The 19,612-nt window shown below is 44.6% G+C and overlaps 1 protein-coding gene across 6 annotated transcripts in view; it reads right to left on the bottom strand.

Annotated features, from left to right (window-relative positions):
* Positions 1–18: 18 nt before the first annotated feature.
* Positions 19–19,612, bottom strand: part of PLEKHG5 (pleckstrin homology and RhoGEF domain containing G5) — a 110,293-nt gene continuing 90,699 nt past the window's right edge. For all 6 annotated transcript variants that reach the window (XM_072608719.1, XM_072608724.1, XM_072608718.1 and 3 more), the window contains 15 exons: positions 19,200–19,330; positions 18,691–18,876; positions 18,262–18,438; positions 16,127–16,222; positions 14,944–14,994; positions 14,489–14,638; positions 14,135–14,245; positions 13,866–14,015; positions 12,358–12,495; positions 7,454–7,573; positions 4,299–4,431; positions 3,238–3,353; positions 2,903–3,093; positions 842–1,651; positions 19–610 (listed from right to left, as the gene is read on the bottom strand). In XM_072608719.1, coding sequence (XP_072464820.1) covers positions 601–610; positions 842–1,651; positions 2,903–3,093; positions 3,238–3,353; positions 4,299–4,431; positions 7,454–7,573; positions 12,358–12,495; positions 13,866–14,015; positions 14,135–14,245; positions 14,489–14,638; positions 14,944–14,994; positions 16,127–16,222; positions 18,262–18,438; positions 18,691–18,876; positions 19,200–19,330 — 2,570 coding nt within the window. In that variant the 3' untranslated portion in view covers positions 19–600. The remainder of the gene's footprint in view (positions 611–841; positions 1,652–2,902; positions 3,094–3,237; positions 3,354–4,298; positions 4,432–7,453; positions 7,574–12,357; positions 12,496–13,865; positions 14,016–14,134; positions 14,246–14,488; positions 14,639–14,943; positions 14,995–16,126; positions 16,223–18,261; positions 18,439–18,690; positions 18,877–19,199; positions 19,331–19,612) is intronic.

The raw sequence follows: 19,612 nt of genomic DNA on the forward strand, positions 1-19,612 counted from the left end.
CACTCTTTCCACACAGGAGAATATACACAAGTCTTTATAAAAGAAACCCAAAGCTCAATAAATATGCACCTTTATACACAGGGCAATGTGGGGACTGGCTGTTCCTAGACTCCAACTCCAGCGTGGGCCTGACTCAGGGAGCAGGACGGGGTCACAAGGGGACTTCCTGGGTCTAGCTATTTGGGGACAAGGAAGGAAAGAGGCCAGTTGGGGGGCTGATGGAGATGGCCCAGTGGCTTAAAGGAATGTTGTCATAATCCAGCCTAGGGAGGAGCAAGTTATTTGAGTGTTGAGGATGTGGATTCCTGGGGTTGGACCATCGAGGTGGGGTCTGAAGAAGCAGCAGTGTATGTGTGAGCTGTGAGCGGGAGCAGCTAAGAGCTCTGAGGGGGGGATTTGGGGGCCTCCCTGTCTCTTGGCCCAGGCGTATCAACAAAGTGCAATTTGGTTCCTGGTTTCCAGCCCTCGATCTGTTCCCTGGGAACTCTGGTGTCCTGGTCTCACACTGAGGGAATTGGGAGCACATCAGTCAGAACCAGGCCATCTGTCTGTCTGTGTGACCATCCATCCATCCATGGCACCCTGGGGTCCTCCTGCTGCTCAGACTTCTCTGCAGGACAAGTAGGGGAAGGGAGGAACAGGATAGGGTCTGTGACCTGGTGAAGCTGGTCCTCCCAATAAAGCTGCCTCAAGGGACATAAAAGAAACCCAAACCCTAAGTGACCTCACAATCTGTCTTCCCTGTGACCCACCTCCCACACCTGCCCTTGGCCAGTATCCACATCATCAGCCCTGATGCCTTGCTCCCTCTAGTGCCCACAGGCTCCCCACAGACACTCACGATGCTGTCAGCGTGGAGTTTAAGAGAAACGTGGTTCTAATTCGGTACAGCTGTGCCAGGGTCAGCTTCCTGTGCTGGCCTGAGGGCTGGGCCCTGAATGTGGCTTTAGTAACTGGCTTTTCACACTCCCTTGAGAAAGGACACTCATCGTCCCGTCCAGGAGAGCACCCCTCATCTTCCATCTCTGAAAGCTCTGAGGCACTGCATGGGCTGGCCCCCCTACAGTCCCAGCTGGCACAGGCTTCCTGAGGTGGCTGGCATGGCCCCACCTGAGTCCTAGGGAAGCCATTGGGAGGGAGTGGAGTAGTTAGGCAAAGCTCAGACAGGCTCCGGCTAGGGGGTGTTGGGGGCTCCTGACCAGAAGCTCCCGAGAGCAGCTGTAGCAAACTGGCCTCCGATTTGGATTTGAGTAAGCGAGGCCAAGGCAGCAGCTGGACAGGGGTTCGACGTCGGAGGCGGGGTGAGGGTGACAAGGCAGGAGCAGGGGGGTCAGGTGGGTCAGGGGGCCTGGGAGCAGGAATAGGGGTCAGCTCTGCGGTGGCAACAAAGTCCTTCAGGGAGGTTGGGGAGAGGGTGCCATAGGCAGAATCGATGGAGCAGGAGCGGCACTCGGCTGGTGCTGAGGGGAGTAGTCCATCAGGATCAGGGCCCAGCAGCTCACTCGTTGGGGTAGTAGATGAAATTGTCGTGCTGATAGAGGTCTCATCCGACCGGGAACTAAATAGGCTGTTCTCCAAGTCAGGCGATGATGGTGTTTCCCCAGGCTCCACCACCACAATGGCTAGAGTCTCTGTGGAGCCATCAGAGGGGCTAGAAAGGAGAGGGGAGAGGGCCGGGGAAGCAAAAGGGGACTTTGAACAGGTCATCGAGTCACCACTGATCAAACACTGAGTTTGTGCCCAACCCTGTACAGTTAGGGAAGGAGACACTGAAAAAAGTAAGACAGGTTAGGGTCCCTGCCCTCAGAGAGCTTACAGCCTACCAGTAATAACAAGTCACAAAGCCCCATTTTTACTACCACCTCCAATAGGTACTGTATTACATACAAGGAACTTTGGAATCATCCTTGACTTTTCTCTCACCTCCAGACTGTCAAGTCTTTCCAGTTCAACCACACTAGCATCTCCCTCCATCCATCCCCTACGCTCTACTTAGATGGTCAATTCCCTAATTCAACTATTTCAATAGTCTGCTCATTGGTCCCCCCTGCTTCCAGCCTCCCCTCTATCCAATGCATCCCCCACATAGTTAGCTGCCAAAGTGGTTGTCCATGTCACTCCCCTCCTCAGAAACCTTCAAAGGCTCCCTATCGCCTACAGGATAAAGTATAAAATTCTCAGTCCTCTACAATCTAGCTCCCACAGACCTTTCTAGACTATTTATTCTTCCCCTTTCTGCATCCTCCATTCCAGTCAGACCAGCTTGTAAGCTATTCCCCTCATGCAAAATTCTGTCGCCTGATTCAGTAGGCTTGCCCAAATGGTCTCCTGCTTGCTCAGAATACATTCCCTTTTCACTGTGACCTCTTAGAAACTCTAGTTTCCTTCAAAGCACAATTCATTGTGCCTGAAGCATTGGGCCTGGAGTCAGAAAGACATGAATTCAAAGATGGCCTCAGATGCTTGCTAGCTCTGTGGCCCTGGCCAAGTCACTTAACCTCTGTCTGCCTCAGTTTCCTCAACCATGAAATGTAGACAATAACAGTACCTATTCTTACAGGGCTGTTGTGAGGATCAAATGAGATAATATTTACAAAGCACTTAGCATAATACCTGGCACATAGTAGGTACTTAATGTTTTTTGAACTGAGTTGAATGGAATGAAGGAACTGCAGTTCAAAGAGGATAAGTGACCCAACCAGAGATGGAATTTGAACCTGGATCTTCTTGATTCTAAGGCCATTGCTATTTCCATTCTGCTTCAGCCACTGTAGTCTATGTCTTCTCTGGTTTTGTACCACCACCCTCTTCTCCCCTTCTGCTCCCAGTTCCAGAGGTACTCTCTGCACACAGTAGGACCTCAATCACTTTTTGTCCTGGGATGGTGTTGTAAAAGGCATACCAGCGCTGGGAATCCAGGCTGTTGCTGCTTTTTCGAAGGATGGTCGGGGAGCTAGCTCCTGAGGTGCTGCTCTCTCCTTCCTCCTCCTCTTCATCCTCCTCCTCCTCTTCCTCCTCCTCCTCCTCTAGGCTCTGCAGATGCTGCTGATGACTGCCTTGGTGTTCCTGCAGCCGCATCCTTTGCAACAGGTTCTAGAGGCAGAGGAAAGAGGTTCTAGGCATTGGGCATACCTGTGGTCCAGGCTTTTCCACATGTAACATATGCCCCCAACACTCTCTGGCTCAACTATTCCCCCAGACTTTTTATCCCATGCCCACCCATACTGGACATCTTACCTGGGCATTATAAATGGCTTCTACCCAGCCTCGGCAGAGGGCTTGCCCGCTAGCCTGGAAGGTGAAGGCACCCACAGCACTTCGGAACTCATTCAGATAGATGAGGAGGAAGGAGCCTGGGGAGGGCGAAGGGCACCATGTGTGAGGAAGGATACTGACAAACTGGGACCTATGCTAAGGAAGGTGAGCAGTATGGCAAGGATTGGGGATCTTTAGCCTGGAGAAGAGAAAGTAGGGACAATAAAGGCAAGTCAAGGCAAGAAACATTTATTAAGCATTTACTAGGTGCCTGGCACCAATCTAAGTGCCAGGGATACACTTATAGGGAAAAGAAAGACAGAGCCTGTCCTCAAAAATGAAGGAAGGAAAGAAAGAGGTATTTCTCTACTAGGAACTGTTGTAGGATCTTTTCCTCATTCCAATGGGGAAAGATAGGAAGGAAAGGAAGGAAAGCTGGGAAGGGGGAGGGGAGGGGAGGCAGAGGTCTCCCTGGTGCTGAAGCCTGGGGGGTAAGGGAAGGCAAAGAATTAAGCATGTATACAGCACCTCCTATGTGCCAGGCACTGTGGCTTTACAAACATTCTATCACTTGATCCTCATAACAACCCGGGGAGGTAAGAAACTCAGAATCAGAGCCGGAGGGGAAAGGGGCCAGCCTGGAAGTCCCCCATGGAGGTCATGACTGTCTTAAGACTTGGAAGGACTATGGAGCAGAAGCTGATAAGCTGGAGACTCTCCAGAGAAGGAGGACCAGAATGATGAAGGATCATGAGCTCAGGTTATGTGGAAAGGATTAGCCTTGTTCAGTGTGGACCTAGAAGCCAACACTAGGAACGGTGGGTAGATAGTTGGATAGGAGACTGGAGGACCAGTGGTCAGGTAGGCTGTTAAGGGGATTCCTGCTGAGGTACTGGTAGATCCCTGGAGTGCCTCCAGATATTGAGATGAGAGTCTGGTAGTCCCCAGTCCTGTTCACGCAGTAGCTGAGGAATGAGGACAGCTCCAGTTTTCTTTCTGCCAAAACAGGGGGATGTTGGGACAGAGGGGTGGTAAGGAATTACCAGGGTCTCGGAGTTCCCGACACACAATCTTGTCTACCATCAGGGGCTGCCGGATTACTTTGGTCCTTTCCGCCTTCTTCACAGGCTTGGTGACCAGAAACAGGTCCGTGAAGAGGAAGCAGTAAACATCCATCTGGTGGAAGAGGACATTCAAGCCTGGGGTCACAGGATCATTGGTCTCAAACTGCAAGGAATCTACCTCAGAAGACATCTAGTCCAACCCCCTCATTTTACAGATGGGGAAACTGAGACCCACAGAGAGGAAAAAATAATGGATTTAGCACTGGAAGGGATTTCAGAGGCCATCTAGTACAATTCTCCCCCCATTTTACAGGTGGGGAAACTGAGGCATAGAGTGTCTAAAAGACTTGCCCAACATCAAATGTTTAATAAGTGGCAGAGCCAGGATTTAAACCCAGACTCTTTAAATCCAAATCCAACATTTGTACTAAGAACAAATCATGCCTTATGGTACATGCAAGTATATCTTCTCTCCCTAATGGGACTGTGTAATCTCCTTAAAGGCGAGGACTATATCTTATCTTAACACTCATAAAATCTTCTCTAAAAGATCAAATTGGTCTTTTTGACCCTTATCTTAGGGTCAAATTAGTCAGTCAGCAAACATTTATTACAGGAAGAGCTAGGTGGTGCCATGGTGCATAGAGGAGCCTGGAGTCAGGAAAACGCCTCTTCCTGAGTTCAAATGTGCCTTTATGACACTTCCTAGCTGTGTCACCCTGGGCAAATCACTTCACCCTGTTTGCCTCAGTTTCCTCATCTGTCAAATGAGTTGGAGAAGGAAATGGCAAACCACTCTAGTTCCTCTGCCAAGAAAACCCCAAACAGGGTCACAGAGAGTCAAACATTACTGAAAACTGAACAAAAAAACATTTATTAAATGCCTACTACGTGCCAGGGCCTGCGCTCACTATTTCAAATACAAAAAAACGACAAAAACCATTCCCTATCCTCCAGCCAGTTCAATCCTCAAGTCAGGCATGAAAATGACAAGGTACAAATGAAGGCTGAGAGGGATTAAGTGATTTAACTCTCCACTTTTCAACTGCTGCTCTGCCTTATAGTAACTCCCTGGAATAAGATGCTCTACCCCACTCCTGGTACATCATCTCTTCTAAATTCACCACTATGCTGCTAACTCGAGCCTTGAATGACACCACCTCTCTCTCCTTTCTCATTGGCAGGGTGGAGGGCAGAGTATCAAACTCTCCCAATGTGTTCCTTTATAGAGGGCAGAAACTGTATTCTCAGCTCACTCCACTTTGCACCCAAAGCTCTGCCTGGTTTCAATTCCATGGAACAAGATGCCCCCTAATTACCTGTCTTCCCTGCCTCCTTTTGTGTGTTACAATTAGGTTGTAAACACCTTGAGAACAAGGACTATCTTTTACTTTAGTGTATCCCCAGAGTTTAGCACAATGTTTGACACAGCTCAGCTGCTTATTAAACGTTTACTGTACTGGATTGCTTTGCTTAGTGTATGGACACATTATGGTCAAAGGCAGGTCTTGAACTTGGGTCGTCTCCATTATATTTTCCACGATGCTGAGAATGAGCAGCAGGAGGTCAGGAAAATTCAGGGGTCTCTATAAAATTGACTTTTTTTTTTTAGTCCAGAGTTTGATTCCACTCAGGGGAGGGAACCCCTGTGGCTAAAATTCTCTATAGCCATACAGGTCAGCAACTCACATGTAACTTAAGTCTTAGAAAACTACCTGAGGTGTTGGAATATTTAGCAACTTAACTTATGGTCCCACAGCCAGGAAGAGCAGGGGCAGGACTTGAAAACAGAGCTCAGCTAAGTGAAATGACTCCAGAGAACATGGTATTAGGGTCCCTGATGACTTTCTTCAAAACTTTAAACAAGTCTCCTAACTTTGCTGGCGTCATCATAGTCTTGGAAAGAACTAGAGACAGGCGATATATAATTCTAGCGCCTTCCCCCTGTTAATTACTTCCTATTTATCCAGTATATAGCTTGTCTATACATATTTTGTTTGCTCATTGCCCCATTAGATTGTAAGTTCCTTGAGGACGGAGACTATTTTTTTTTTTTGCCTCTTTTTGTATCCCCAGTGCTTAGCATAGGCATATGTAGGTGCTTAATAAAGGTTTACTGACTGACTGACTGACATCTGTTTTCCCTTCTATAACTCTTTAAACTTCACAAAGGACTTTTTCTGACAATAACCCCATGGGAGTGGATAGTAGAAGCATTTGGGGACCAGTCTTTTCATTCCATTGGTATAGGGAACTTCCAGTGAGAAAACTCCCTCTACCAATGGAGATCAACATCAAGTGTTTGGTTTGGTAATCTTAGAGAGTTGTTTGGGGGGCCCTAAGAGGTTAAGTGACTAGCTAAAATGGGTGAGAGGTTGGAATTGGTCTTCATAACTCAGAAGCCATTATGTCATGCTGCTCACCCAGTAGAAATATTATCAATCATATGTAACAGATGAGGAAAAGTAAACCTCAGAGGGCTGAGGTGTTCTATCTAAGGTCACAGAGATAAAAGTGTCTGAGGCAGGATTCAAGCTGGACTCAATTTCAGAGCCATTACTTTTCCTCCTAAGCCAGGACCTAGGTTTGAATTCCTTAGGTTCAAATGTCAGTAACTTGCTGCATGACCTTAATTTCTAAGCATCTCTGTTTTTTCCTCTGTAAAAAGTAACAGCTAACGTTTACATAATGTTAGCAGGCTACGTAGCTACGATGTAGCAGGCATTGTGCTAAATGTTTGATAAATACTGTCTCATTTGATCCTTTAAACAACTCTGGTGAGGTAGGTGCTATTATTATTTCCATTTTACAGGTGAGGAAACTGAGGCAAACAGAGGTTAAGTGACTTACCCAGGGTCACACAGCTAATAAGCGTCTGAGGCTGAATCTGAACTCGGGTTTCTCTGACTTCATGCCCAGTTCTCCATGTACTATGGCGCCACCTAGTGCCCCAAGATTTATAGGGTTGACCAAAATGATCTATTCCAACTATAAAATCCTCTGCTCCCTCCTGACCTTCATCAGCTTTCCTTGCTCCCACAGCAGTGCCTAGCTGATAGAGAGTGAACATGAGGGGACCTTAGGGTGTCTGGGTGAGTCTGCGGGGATGAGAGTGGGTCAGAGCTACCACTCACCTTGCTGTCTTTTCCCTCCTTCATCTTTAAGCTCCCCTCCAGAAGGAGCTGCCGAGTATCATCTGGGGATGTCCCAGGGATGGGAGCTGTCAGATCGAGGCGGAGAAATTCCTTCAAAAGCTGGGAAAGGAGGAGAAGTGATTATTGGATGAGTGGAATGGACCAGGCTGAGCAGAGCAGAGCAAAAGTTACCTCTGAAAGGGAGAAAACAAACGGGATGCAAAGGAGTCCAGCACTCTGAAACAAGCAAAGGTTTTTCTCCACCCCACCCCACCCCCAGTTTCTGTCTGTGAGATTTCTCTCCCCGTCTTTAACAGTGCTTTTTTTTTAATTAAGATAAAATGTGAAGTAAAAAACAGAAAGAATCCACCAGTCACTTCCTGAAAGAAACATCAAAATGAAAACGCCCAGGAACTGCCAAAACAAAATCTAGAGCTTCTACATCAAAGAAAAAGTGCTATAAGCAGGTTAAAAAAATGAGTTTAAATACCAAGGAGCCACAATAGTAATTATATAAAATTATACAATTTATTATACAAAATAATTATATAAAAAGCATCTCACAAATTATACAAAAATTATACAAGACTTAGCAACTGAAATTATAAAGGAGAAGAAAGCTTGACGACAAAAAGTAAGAGATAAATCCATCAAAAAACTATGTTGAATCCTATGGGGGGGGGAGCAGGTTTGGACTTATAATGAATTTCAGATTTCCAAGCATTCCTGATAAAAGACCAGAAATGAATAGACATTTGGAAATGAAAAAACTGGACAAGGTACATATGCTTTTATAATTAAAAGGGATGAATTGTTTACATGTTAGTAAGGGGATAAGAAACAAATGTCTTCTGAGAATGACAGAAGGTCTGTAAGTGGTTTTGTTCAATTTTAGTGGTCTTGGGAAAAGACAAAAATAGGAATAGAGCACTATACTGAGGAGGAAGACCACCATTTAGTAATACTGAGGTACATAAGATGAAAAGGATAATCAATCAAAGAAAAGGCAGGAGGAAGGGAATGAACATCTCACTTTCATTTGAAACAGATAAAAGGAAATGAAATACAGGTATATGTATGTATATGTATATATATGTACATGTACATATATATACATATACATACATACATACATATATACACCCAGAGATGTCAGTATGGAAATAAATTAAACTCAAAAGGGAAATAGGAGACAGAGACATAAGAAGGAGAGGAATCTAAGAGGGAGGAGAGAATAGGTAAGGGACTACTCATAAGCAAATGTGAAGGGAGGATCATGAAGGGTGGATTAAAAGAAAAGGAAAAAGAATAAAAATCTAGGATCAGAGCTGAGGTAAGGAGAAGAGAAGAGTTGCAAAAGAAAGCAAACTGGTTGTTTCACTCGTAGATTCCAAGTCTCAGGTAAATTTCCTTTCTTCCACCACCTTCTTGCTTGTAAAGGGAGAGGTGGGAATAAAGTGAGGTAAAAGACAGGATGAAGGGAAATATACAATTAAAAATCATAGCTGTGAATATGAATGGGATGAACTCACCAATAAAATGAAGAACGTAACAGAAATAGATTAGAAGGCAGAATCCGATAATATGCTTTTTATTGGCATGTTTGTCCTTGATTCTCAAAGAGAACCATGACATCAGTGAGATGATAACATGACTTGCAGTTGATTTTGATTTGAGTGAAGGAAGGCTGTGCAAGGTCACCAGCCTCACTTTCTTCTCCAGAGCCATCTGGGTCCAATGGCCAGATATTCATCAGGACAACTGGTGGCCCAGGATGCAATGGGAGACCCTGGCCATTTTAGGCTAAGCTCTTTCTTTTCAGATTCTCTCTTTGAGTAAGATATGCTCATTCAGTGAATAGACCTCTTTAAGTAGCTATTAAAGGGATGTTGTTTATAAGAAACACTTGAAAAGCAAAGATTCACATAAAGTTAAGAGCTAGAGTAAAATATATTATGCTTCTGCTGAACACACACAAAAAAGGAGCAGTAATCATGATTTTAGATAAAGCTACAGTACATATAAATAAGATAGAGAGATAAGTAGGTAAATTACTTCATGCGTTAAGGCACAACAGATAACATCAATACTGAATATATATGCTTCTAATAAAAGAGCAACAAAATACTTAAAGGAAAAGTTAACCATAAAAGAAGTAGACACAAAATCTATAATAGCGGAGGTGTTAATGTACTCCTTCTAGACCTAGACAAATATAACCAAAAGATAAACAAGAATGCAGTTAAGCAATACAATAAACTTTAGAAAAATTAGAGATGATAAAGCTCCGTTTACTGAATAGGGAAGCTAGGCGACACAGTGGATAGGGTGTCAGGCTTGGAATCAGGAAGACTCGTCTCTGTGGGTTCAAATCTGCCATCAGACACTTATTAGCTATGTGACCCTGGACAAGTCACTTAACCTTCAGTTTGCCTCAATTCCTCATCAGTTAAAAAAAAAAAATGAACTGGAGAAGGAAATGGCTAACCACTCCAGTATCTTTGCCAAGAAAACCCCAAATGAGGTCACAAAGAGTCCCACATGACTAAAACAATTCAACAACAATTACTGAATGGATATGAAAAGAATATGCTTTTTAGTGCACCTCTGGAAAAACTGAACAAATAATAGGAGCACAAAAGCTCACTAAAAAAATTTAGAAAAACAGAAATGCTAAATGTTCTGATCATAATACAATAAAAATTCTACTCAAAAAATGCCCCTTAAGGAATTTTAAAGTAGCTGATGACTAAATAATATTCTAAAAAATTGGTGAGCCAAAGACCAAATAACAAAAACAAAAGATGTTTCATCAAATGAAATGACAATAATGAGACAATACACTGAAACATATCAGTCTCTCTGAGGGAGAAAATTTACGTCTCTAAACACTTGCATCAACAAAAGAGAAAATGAATTGAGAGTGCAATTAAAGAAAAAAACTTCAACAAAAATCAGAAATACTCAACTAAATAGCAAAGTACAAATTTTTAAAAATTAAAGAGATTAATAAAAATTGAAAGCAAAAAAGACTACTGAACTAATAAAAACAGGAGTTAATTTTTAAAAAAATTAATACAAAAAATAGCTAACCTGATTAAAAGAGAGGAAAAATAAATTGTTCAGTTAAGAGGAAATTATTAGAAATTACATTGCTTAATTATGTGCTAACACAACATTTCTTAGAGGAAATGTATGAATATTTACAAAAATATGAACTACCTGGATTAAAAAGTGAAGAAATAGACTATTTAAACAACCCAATATCAGAAAAAGAAATTGAACAAGCCATCAATTAACTCCTAGCAAAAAATAAAAAAACCCTCAAAAAAACTCCAGGACCAAATGTATTCACAAGTGAATTCTACTAATTGTTCAAAAATGACTAATTTTAATACTTCAGAAACTGTTTGTAATAAGAAAAAAAAGTACCCTGTCCTAGATCTTTATTTCTTTATATTTAAAAGGAGCTATACATACAAAAATATTTGTAGTAGTTCTTTCTGTGGGAGTCACAAATTGGAAACCTAAGGAATCTTCCTGTTGAGAAAGTTAAACAAATTTTAGTATGTGAATGTAATAGAATATCATTGTGCCATTAAGAAATAATAAGATGGACAATTCCATTGGTAACTAGGAAGACTGTTATGAAGTGATACAGAGGGAAATGAATGTTATATGACTAATGACATTATAGAGAAAAATGTTGAAAGGTTTGAGAACTCTGATCAACGAAATGATAAACCATGAGTTCAAAAGAATGAAAACATACCACACACCTCCTAAGAGAGAGGTGACCAACTTAAAACGCAAAAAGAAATATATATTTCACATATGGCTAATAGAGGAATTTGTTTTGCCAGACTATGTAGCTATGTCTTGAAAGATTTATTTTCCTTTGTTTTAAGCAGCTCAATTGTGAGAGGGGTAGATTAATTTTTAAGATCCTTGTTGCTTGAAAAAATAAAATAACAAACCACCATAAGTTTTTAAAAAATAAACCAAAGTTAAGATAAAATAAAAGTTCCATGGGTCAAGATCTCAAGATATTTCACGCTTTTTAACACAAAATTCTCCCAGCGATTTCCTACGAAAAGATCCATAATGCATATAATCAGACTCATACCAATGATAATGAATGAAGAAAACATAGCACAAAAATATATTGACAAGAATACATATGGCCAGAAAAGGAGGTGGGCCATTCATGTATGGAGGATAGAGAAAGAATATATGGATAGCCCAAGCCTTGCATCAGTAACTTTTATGTAATTGATTTTAGTCATTTTTTAGTTGTGTCTAACTCTTCGTGAGCCCATTTGGGGTTTTCTTGGTAAAGATCCTAGAGTTGTTTGCCATTTCCTTCTCTAGCTCATTTTACGGATGAGGAAACTGAGGCAAACAAGGTGAAATGACTTGCCCAGGGCCACCTAGCTAGTAAGTATCTGAGGCTGGATTTGAACTCTGGAAGATGAGTTCCTGACTCCAGGCCCAGCACTCTCTGCACTATGGCACCACCCAGCTAAGTCAGTAACTACAAACGAGTGAAAAAGACAAAGCCTCCAGAACACCGAGTTCTCACCTCCTATAGTTGGGACTTATGGTAAGACAGGAAATGCAAAGGAAGTAAACACCATAGATTGGTTGTGATCTGTCCAGTATGTACACGTAAATGCTTTAGAAATATTTGCTGCATTGACAGATTCCCTAAGTAGATGAAATATGAATCTCTGGAAGTTTATGAGAAATAAAACCTAACTGGGCTTGGCAAACATGCTAGGCACTTCTTGCCCAACACTCAAGACCTTGGAGATGCCAGAGGGAAGAGATCTTTGGGCCCTCACTCAGGAGCAGAGTGGATCTGAGGGAGGCAGAGAGGATGCAAGCTGGGGAAGCCAAGATACCTTATCCACCTCGTCCGTACTACTCTCTACCACCTCATAGGAGTCGATGCGACTGATGATGGCTGCTAGCCGCTGCTGCTCCTGACGCTGCCGCATTCGAGAGTTGACGTGATTAATGAACCGCTCCACTGAGCTAATCTATAAAGAATAAGGGGGAGTTATCAATCAATCAGTCACCTAGCAAACATCTATTATGTACTCACTATGTGCCCAACTCTTGGGATAGCAACTAAAAAACTAAATACCCTCTGCTCTCAAGGGGTTTAGATTATATTAGCAGAGACAGGAATATATATGTTTATATAAAATGTGGTGATTTCATTGATATAGGGAACTCCCCAGTTAGGACACTCCCCCTATTAGTGCAGGTTGGCACCTTAACTTATCATCTCTGCCAGAGCCACACAGCCAGTATGTATCTAAGGCAGGATTGGAATTCAGGTCTTTCTGGTTCAGAGGCAGCTGGTGGCTCGGTACATGGAGCTCTGGACCTGGAGTCAGAGAGACCTGAGTTCACATCCTGGCTCCAACAATTAACTAGCTGTGTGATCTTGGGCAAGTCACTTAACCTCTGTTTGCCTCAGTTTTCTCCTCTGTAAAGTGAGTGTAATAATAGTACCTATTTCCCAAGGTTGTTGTGAAGGTCAAATAAGATATTTGTGAAAAGCACTTGGCACATAGTAGACATTATACAAATGATAGCTACTAAGAAAAATAAATATAAGGTCATCTAGCAAGCGACTGGGCAGGGGAGGGCAGTAGAAACTTGAGGGATGAGGAAAGGTTTTATATAAAATGATACTTAAACTGAACTCAGGATTCTAAGAGACAGAGGCAAAGAGAGAGCATTCTAGGTAAGGGTACAGTAGGTAGTCTATGCAAAGACACAGAGATGGGAGATGAAGTTTTGTGAGAGGAACATCCAGAAAGCCCATTTTGCTGAACCACGTGAAGGGGATGTAATGTGCCTGGAAAGGCAGATTGGAGCCAGACTGAAAGGCTTTAAATTCCAAATAGAAGAATCTAGACTTGGGTGAAAAAAGTGGGAGGGTACAAAGGAAAGACTGCTAAATTTGGAAGCAGAAAGACCTGGGCTCAAATTCTGGTTTTGCTACTTACTATGTGTGTGACCTGGGGGTAAGTCCCTTAATTACCCGAGTGTCAATTTATTCATCTGAAAAATGAGGGGGTTGGAGTGGAGGACAGTTGAGGCTTCTTCTAGATCTAGAGATAGGATTCCACAGATAATAGGGAGTCATTTAAACTTCCTGAGCAGGGGAAGGGCTTGATTAAGATATCAGTTTTGTAACTGTGCAGAGGAAGGACTGGAGAGAGGAGCAAATGGGGGCAGGGACCCCAGTGAGACAGTTATTGAAATAATAAGGGGAGGGGGCTCACATGGGAAGTCTGGAGGAAGAAGAGGGAAGGAAAATCGAGGCTTCAAACCCAGGCTGCATGTCTATGTATCTAGGGCCACCTCCCTTCCTTCCTGCCCACACCCCGCTTACCATGGTGACAGTGGCCTCCTTGGTTGGTGGGTCATCAGTCTTCTTCAGCACTGATTTCAGTAGCAAGGGATATTTTGTGAGCCTCTGGTGAGGTTTCACCAGCATGTCACTCAGCTTCAACCTCTGGCATTGCTGGTGTTTTTCTGCCCACTGTAATCAGGACATATTCAGGGGGACCCTTTCCAGTGTCCTCATCCTCCACCATTCCTCCCCATCAGTCATCGCCTCTTGGCCTCCCATCAGTCATCACCCCTCATCCCCTCTCTCACCGTAACATAGACCCTGAACAGGTCATTGTCTCTCAGCAGACTCCTCATGTATTCCATGCAACCCTCCTCCTCCATGCAGTAACGGATGTAAGGCTTGAAGAGGGATCCAAACTGCAGGGCCAGAACCAGCAAGAGAATCAGGGGTGCAGGGCAGGGGGCTCGGAGAAGAGGGTATAGGAGGCAAGGTAAATTTTCAAGATGGCAAGGAGGACCTGGGTCTGACCAGGAGGCCAGAGGCTCCAATGGTGCCCTCAGTTTCCCCATCAGTACCCTTAGGACTTCTGGGTCTCTAGCCCCAACCACACGAAGAAGCTGTCTGCAGGTTCCCCCACCCCTTTCCCAGGAGCCCCCTACCATTTTGAAGCCTTTGAGGAGGTCGGCAGGCTGCAGCAGGGCCCGGCTACGTCGAGCTTTGTCAAGCATGGGGGCCATCACACTGCTCCACAGCCCCCGGTGCAGCTGAATGATCTCCTGGATATTGCTGAATAAACGTTCGACATCCACCTGTGGGAAGGGTCCTGACTGAGCCCCGTCCCAGCCCACCCCCAACCATCCCCTTTCCCCTAGTTCACCCTCTAATGTCTCAGGCTCCCCCTGGTCCTTTCCCAATATTCCCCTAAAGTCTCCCCAATTTCTTCCCTAGGCCTCCCACTCAGGTCAGTCAGTCATTAAACATTCAGTAATGCACCTACTATGTGCTAGGTACTGTGCTAAGGGCTTGGGATACAGAGGAAGGTAGAAGATGGCCTGGGAGAAGGAAGGGGGAATCAGACCCACTGATATCCTTCCCTCACTTCTGACCCTCTCACCTCACACAGTAGACCCGATTCCTGCAGGTTCAAAAGGCAGCACATGAAGAGCTGCAGGAAAACAGGAAACAAAATGTTAAAAAAAAAAAACAAAACCACTGGTCAGCACTGAGACCAAGCAGGGTTTCCAAGATCTGCTGGGGAAGCTCACACAGCTCCCTCCTTTTAGGAGAGAAGTGGTGGACTACAGGTTCTGAATATGGCATACATTTCCAGGCATGGTCAGTGTGTTGATTTATTTCAGCTCTATTCGTTACAAGGAGATGTTCTACTAAAGGGAGAGGGATCACTGGAAAGCTACAATAGTGTTTGCAAAGAAGAGGATCACTAAAAAATTTTGTAAAATTTCATGAGATTTAAGCAGAGTGAGAAGGGGACTTTCAGCACAGTCTCCCCCAAAGCAGCAGCTGAGCCTGTCCCTGGGTGGTCCCCCAGGGCTCAATTGTCATCAAAGAACCACAAGGATCGTCTGGCTCACTCCCTCTCAGCCTGGGTGACCCATGAACCAGATACCAGTGTACTTGTCTCTGGAGAGGAAGGGCTGGTAGAGGATGTGGGATGCCTAAGAAGGGGGCTGTTAAGGGGAAACCCCAGGCAGGTTCAAGACTGGGGACAAGTGCCCCATGAGCTCAAGCAGTCAAGTCGATGGATGGTGAGTCAAAAGTTAAGATAAACTACGTGACAAATGTGGAAATGTTTACATGATTGCCCATGTATGACCTATATCAGACTGCCTGCCCTCCTGGGGAGGAGGAAGGGGGAAGAAACTTGAGACTCAAAATTTTATGAAAAATGAATGTTGAAAACTATATTTAATTGGAAAAAATAAAATACTTGTTTCAAAAAAAAAGTCAAGATAAAAAGCCTAGACAGATCAAATTGTTTTTATCCATTTCCTAATAATGGTTCATCTCAGCAAGAACTGATGAAAGAAGGGTGAGAGGAAATCAGGGGGAATTCCACACCTGGGGCAGGTGGTGAAGGGAGAGGGGCATCTGGACTGGATGAATCCAGAGGATCCGAAGGGTGGTGACCAGGACCAGACCAGATACTTAGGAAGAGCAGGAGCTGGGGGAAGGGGACCAGGATGAAGGGTTGGTCCAGTGACACCCCCCCCACTCCGACACACACACACACACACACACACACACACACACACACACACACACACACACACTCTTACATCAGTGATAACTCGAAGTTTCTTGATATAGGAAGCCTCAGTATGTAACAGTTCCCACACCGCCTCTTGTTGGTGACATTGCCTCCTGGTCAGCTTCTGGGGAAGGAGGATGGTAGAGAGAAAATGATAAGCCTTGCTTGATGGAAGGTGGGAGGGTAGAGATGGAGGGAGCCCAGGGGGACCTGTGGAGTGGGATGGGAAGGGATGCCAAGGCTCTAGGGACTGAGCTAGTGATTTTTAGGAGGAGGAAGTTGGGTCTAGTTTTGCAACCACAGAAGTTCAGAGTTGTAAGGAACCACAGAAATCCTTTCATCTAAGTCTAAGCTTCCGCTTATAGAAGGCAGTATGGTGTAGAGGTGAGACAACTGCTCTCAAAGCCAGGAAGACGTGGCTTCAACAACTTGTGGTATATGAATGTAATGGAATACTATTGTGCTATAAGAAATGATTAACAGGAAGACTTCAGAGAGGCCTGGAAGGACTTACACGAACTGAGGCTGAGTGAAAGGAGCAGAGCCAGAACTTTGTTCACAGCAACAACCACAGTTGTGAGAGGGATTATTTTGGTAGACTTAGTACCTCATTGTAGTGCAAGGGCTTAAAAAATTCCCAATGAACTCGAAACAAAACACCTTCCACATCCAGAAAAAGAACTATGGAATTGGATCGCAGAATGAAGCGGATCATTTTCTTTTATATTATGTTTTGTTTTGTTTTATGGTTTCTCCCATTCATTTTAATTCTTCTATGCAACACGACTAAGGTAAAAATGTATTTAATAAGAATGTATGTGTAGAACTATATAAAATTGCACTGTCTTGGGGAGGGAGAGGGGAAGATGTGGGAGGGAAGGGAAAAAAAAGATGTGAGTTCAAATCCAGCCTCTGACACGTGCTAGCTATGTGACCCTGGGCAAGTCAATTAACCCCTCACTGTCCTAGGCAAGTCTAGATGGAGGAGGCACTGACCTACACTGGCAGAGGCACTGGCATCCTAATGGAATCTACTTCTAAGCTTTGCTCTAGTGCTCAGAATGTAATAAAACTCAGGAAATGCTTTCTGACTCATATCCCTCTCCTGAATTGTACAGATAAGGAAACTGAGACCCAGAGATAAGGAATTAAAGAACTAAGGTCACATAGCTGGTGTCTTCTAATAATAATTTGACAGCATGTGATCTTTTTCTTTCCTTCTTTAGCATGGTGCCTGGCCCCTAGGGGGCTCTGGAACCACACAGTAAACGTCTTAAATTGCTTAGATTTCTCTTTTTTTTTCTTTTGGGGCAATCAAGCTTAGGTAATTTGTTCAGGATCACCCAGCTAGTAAGTGTCTGAGGCCAGATTTGAACTCAGATCCTCCTGCTCTACCCACTGCACCACCTAACTGCCCCAATAATTGCTTATTGAATGATTAAATGCCAACTTCCATTCTAGTAGGGGAGATAAGATATAAATAGCTAGGAACACATAAGCTATACACAGGGAAGATATCTCTGAGGAGAACGTATTAGCAGCTGGAGGAACTGGGAACAGACTCCTGGAAGTTTGTTGATTAAATAAAAATAAAAATCATGTTGATTACACCAAAACAGCAGCAATTAGGATAATGAGGATAATAATGACAGTTCATGGAACATGTTTTACAGGCTTCATCTCATTGGATCCTCACATCTGAACCTTGTGAGGTAGACTCTATCACTGTCATCCCCTTAATCCCCATCTCACAGATAAGGAAACTGAGGCTCAGCGCCAGAGGCAGGATACGAACCCAGGTCAACAGGACACCACTGTATCATGTTAACTTATAATTAGCGATATGACCTTGGATAAATCACAACTCTTTAAGCCCTATCCTTAAAATGAGAATGATGACATCTGCTGGTTATCTCTTCCAGGGTCAATGTGAAGATCACAGGAGAGAACAGACTGAAAATACTTTGCAAAATTGAAGTGTCCTACCCTCGTTATGTGGTGGGATGAGGAGACTGGAAGGGACAGAGCTGCGGATGGAGGGGCACGGTGAAATCTGGCCAAGCCCTGCAGGGACCAGGTGGAATCCTGCTAGATCTCCCAGAACCTAGAGGAGTCAGTGGGAGTGCCTGGGTTCGGGGTGGCATCCCAGGCACCCCTAATCACCTCTGCTCCATCTATGAGCTCCTGCCAGCTGTCCTCTAGGACCAGGTCAGCGTCTTCCTCTACCTCCTCCTCTTCCCAAGAGTCGTGGTCAAAGCGTAGTTGCTGGGGCAGCCTGGGCAGGCCAAAGAGACTGTAGGAGTGAAGCTTGCTTTCCAGCTGCTCCATCTTGTCGACCTCCTGGGGACGGGACAGAGTGGTCAAGGTCAAAGAGACCTGCCACAGGAATAAGGTCTTCTGCCATCCAATGAGCTGAAGGAAAGTTCTAGAAAAAAGTTGGACCTTATCCCATGCCCAGGACCCCAAGCAGGGACCCCAGGATTAAGCAGAGAGGCAGAAGACCAGTTCCCTGCCAAAGGAGGAAGAAAGTTGGACCTTCCCCCACATTCCCAGGACCCAAGAAGGAGTCAGCAGAGGAACAGGACCATGTACCCTGCCAAAAGAGCTCCCGCTAGGGCCAGAGCTGAAGAGGCCGCTGAAGCGACTGGCTGCCCGGTTCTTCCAGGTATCAATGCCATTGCTGGGCAGAGAGCTGCTAGATGATACTGAGGCTTCTAGTACAGGGATGCTGGTGTCCCCCAGGAACTCTGTCATGTTCTTACGCCTTCGGCTGGGGGCCTAAGATGAGGGTGCAAGAATGAAGTCAGGGCCCACTAGGTCTGAGGCATCCCATACAGTCTCTATTATCCACCCTGCAGTCTTACCCTTGTGACCCTGAGATGTCTTGCCTAGGGAAGAAAAAAGGGGGCTCACAGATTTAGAGCTGATGGACCTTTGAGGTCACCTCCTCCAATACCCTCATCTTACAGATGAGGAAACTGAGGCCCAGAGAATTCAACTGACTTGCCCACAGTAGCCCAGGTGATAAGCTAAAGACCCTGCTGACGGTCCTCTTCTTTGGTCCCTCCAGCCTCCCACTCTCCACAGCCTCACCCCCTCACCAGAATGTCCAGGCTCTCCCGTCGAGCCTGCTGGTCGGCTCGGTCAGAGGCAGGAAGCCCAGGAATGGGTAAGCTTAAAGATTTGAAATCCTTCACTGCTAGCTCCACCTTCATCTCATCTCCAGGTTTGGCTGAGGAAGGGTTAAAGAGATTTTACTGGACACCAGCCCCATAGCCTCGGACTAGACTAGACTAAACCTCACACGCAGACTAGAAGAAAGGAGTCCCTCCCCCCACCCCCAGTCCCATCACTACAATAATAACAGCCCACATTTCTAGAGATTTACCAAGTGACTTCCCTCAGGGAGCTTTGGGGGCAGAGCCAGTGCAAGAATTAGCATCCCTATTTTACAGATGAAACTGAGACTCAGGGTCATCCAGAAAGAAGGAGCATTTAAATCCTCTCAGAGGAA

The sequence above is a fragment of the Notamacropus eugenii genome, chromosome 5 (genome assembly GCF_028372415.1).
Source record: "Notamacropus eugenii isolate mMacEug1 chromosome 5, mMacEug1.pri_v2, whole genome shotgun sequence".
In the NCBI taxonomy this organism is placed as follows: Eukaryota; Metazoa; Chordata; class Mammalia; order Diprotodontia; family Macropodidae; genus Notamacropus; species Notamacropus eugenii.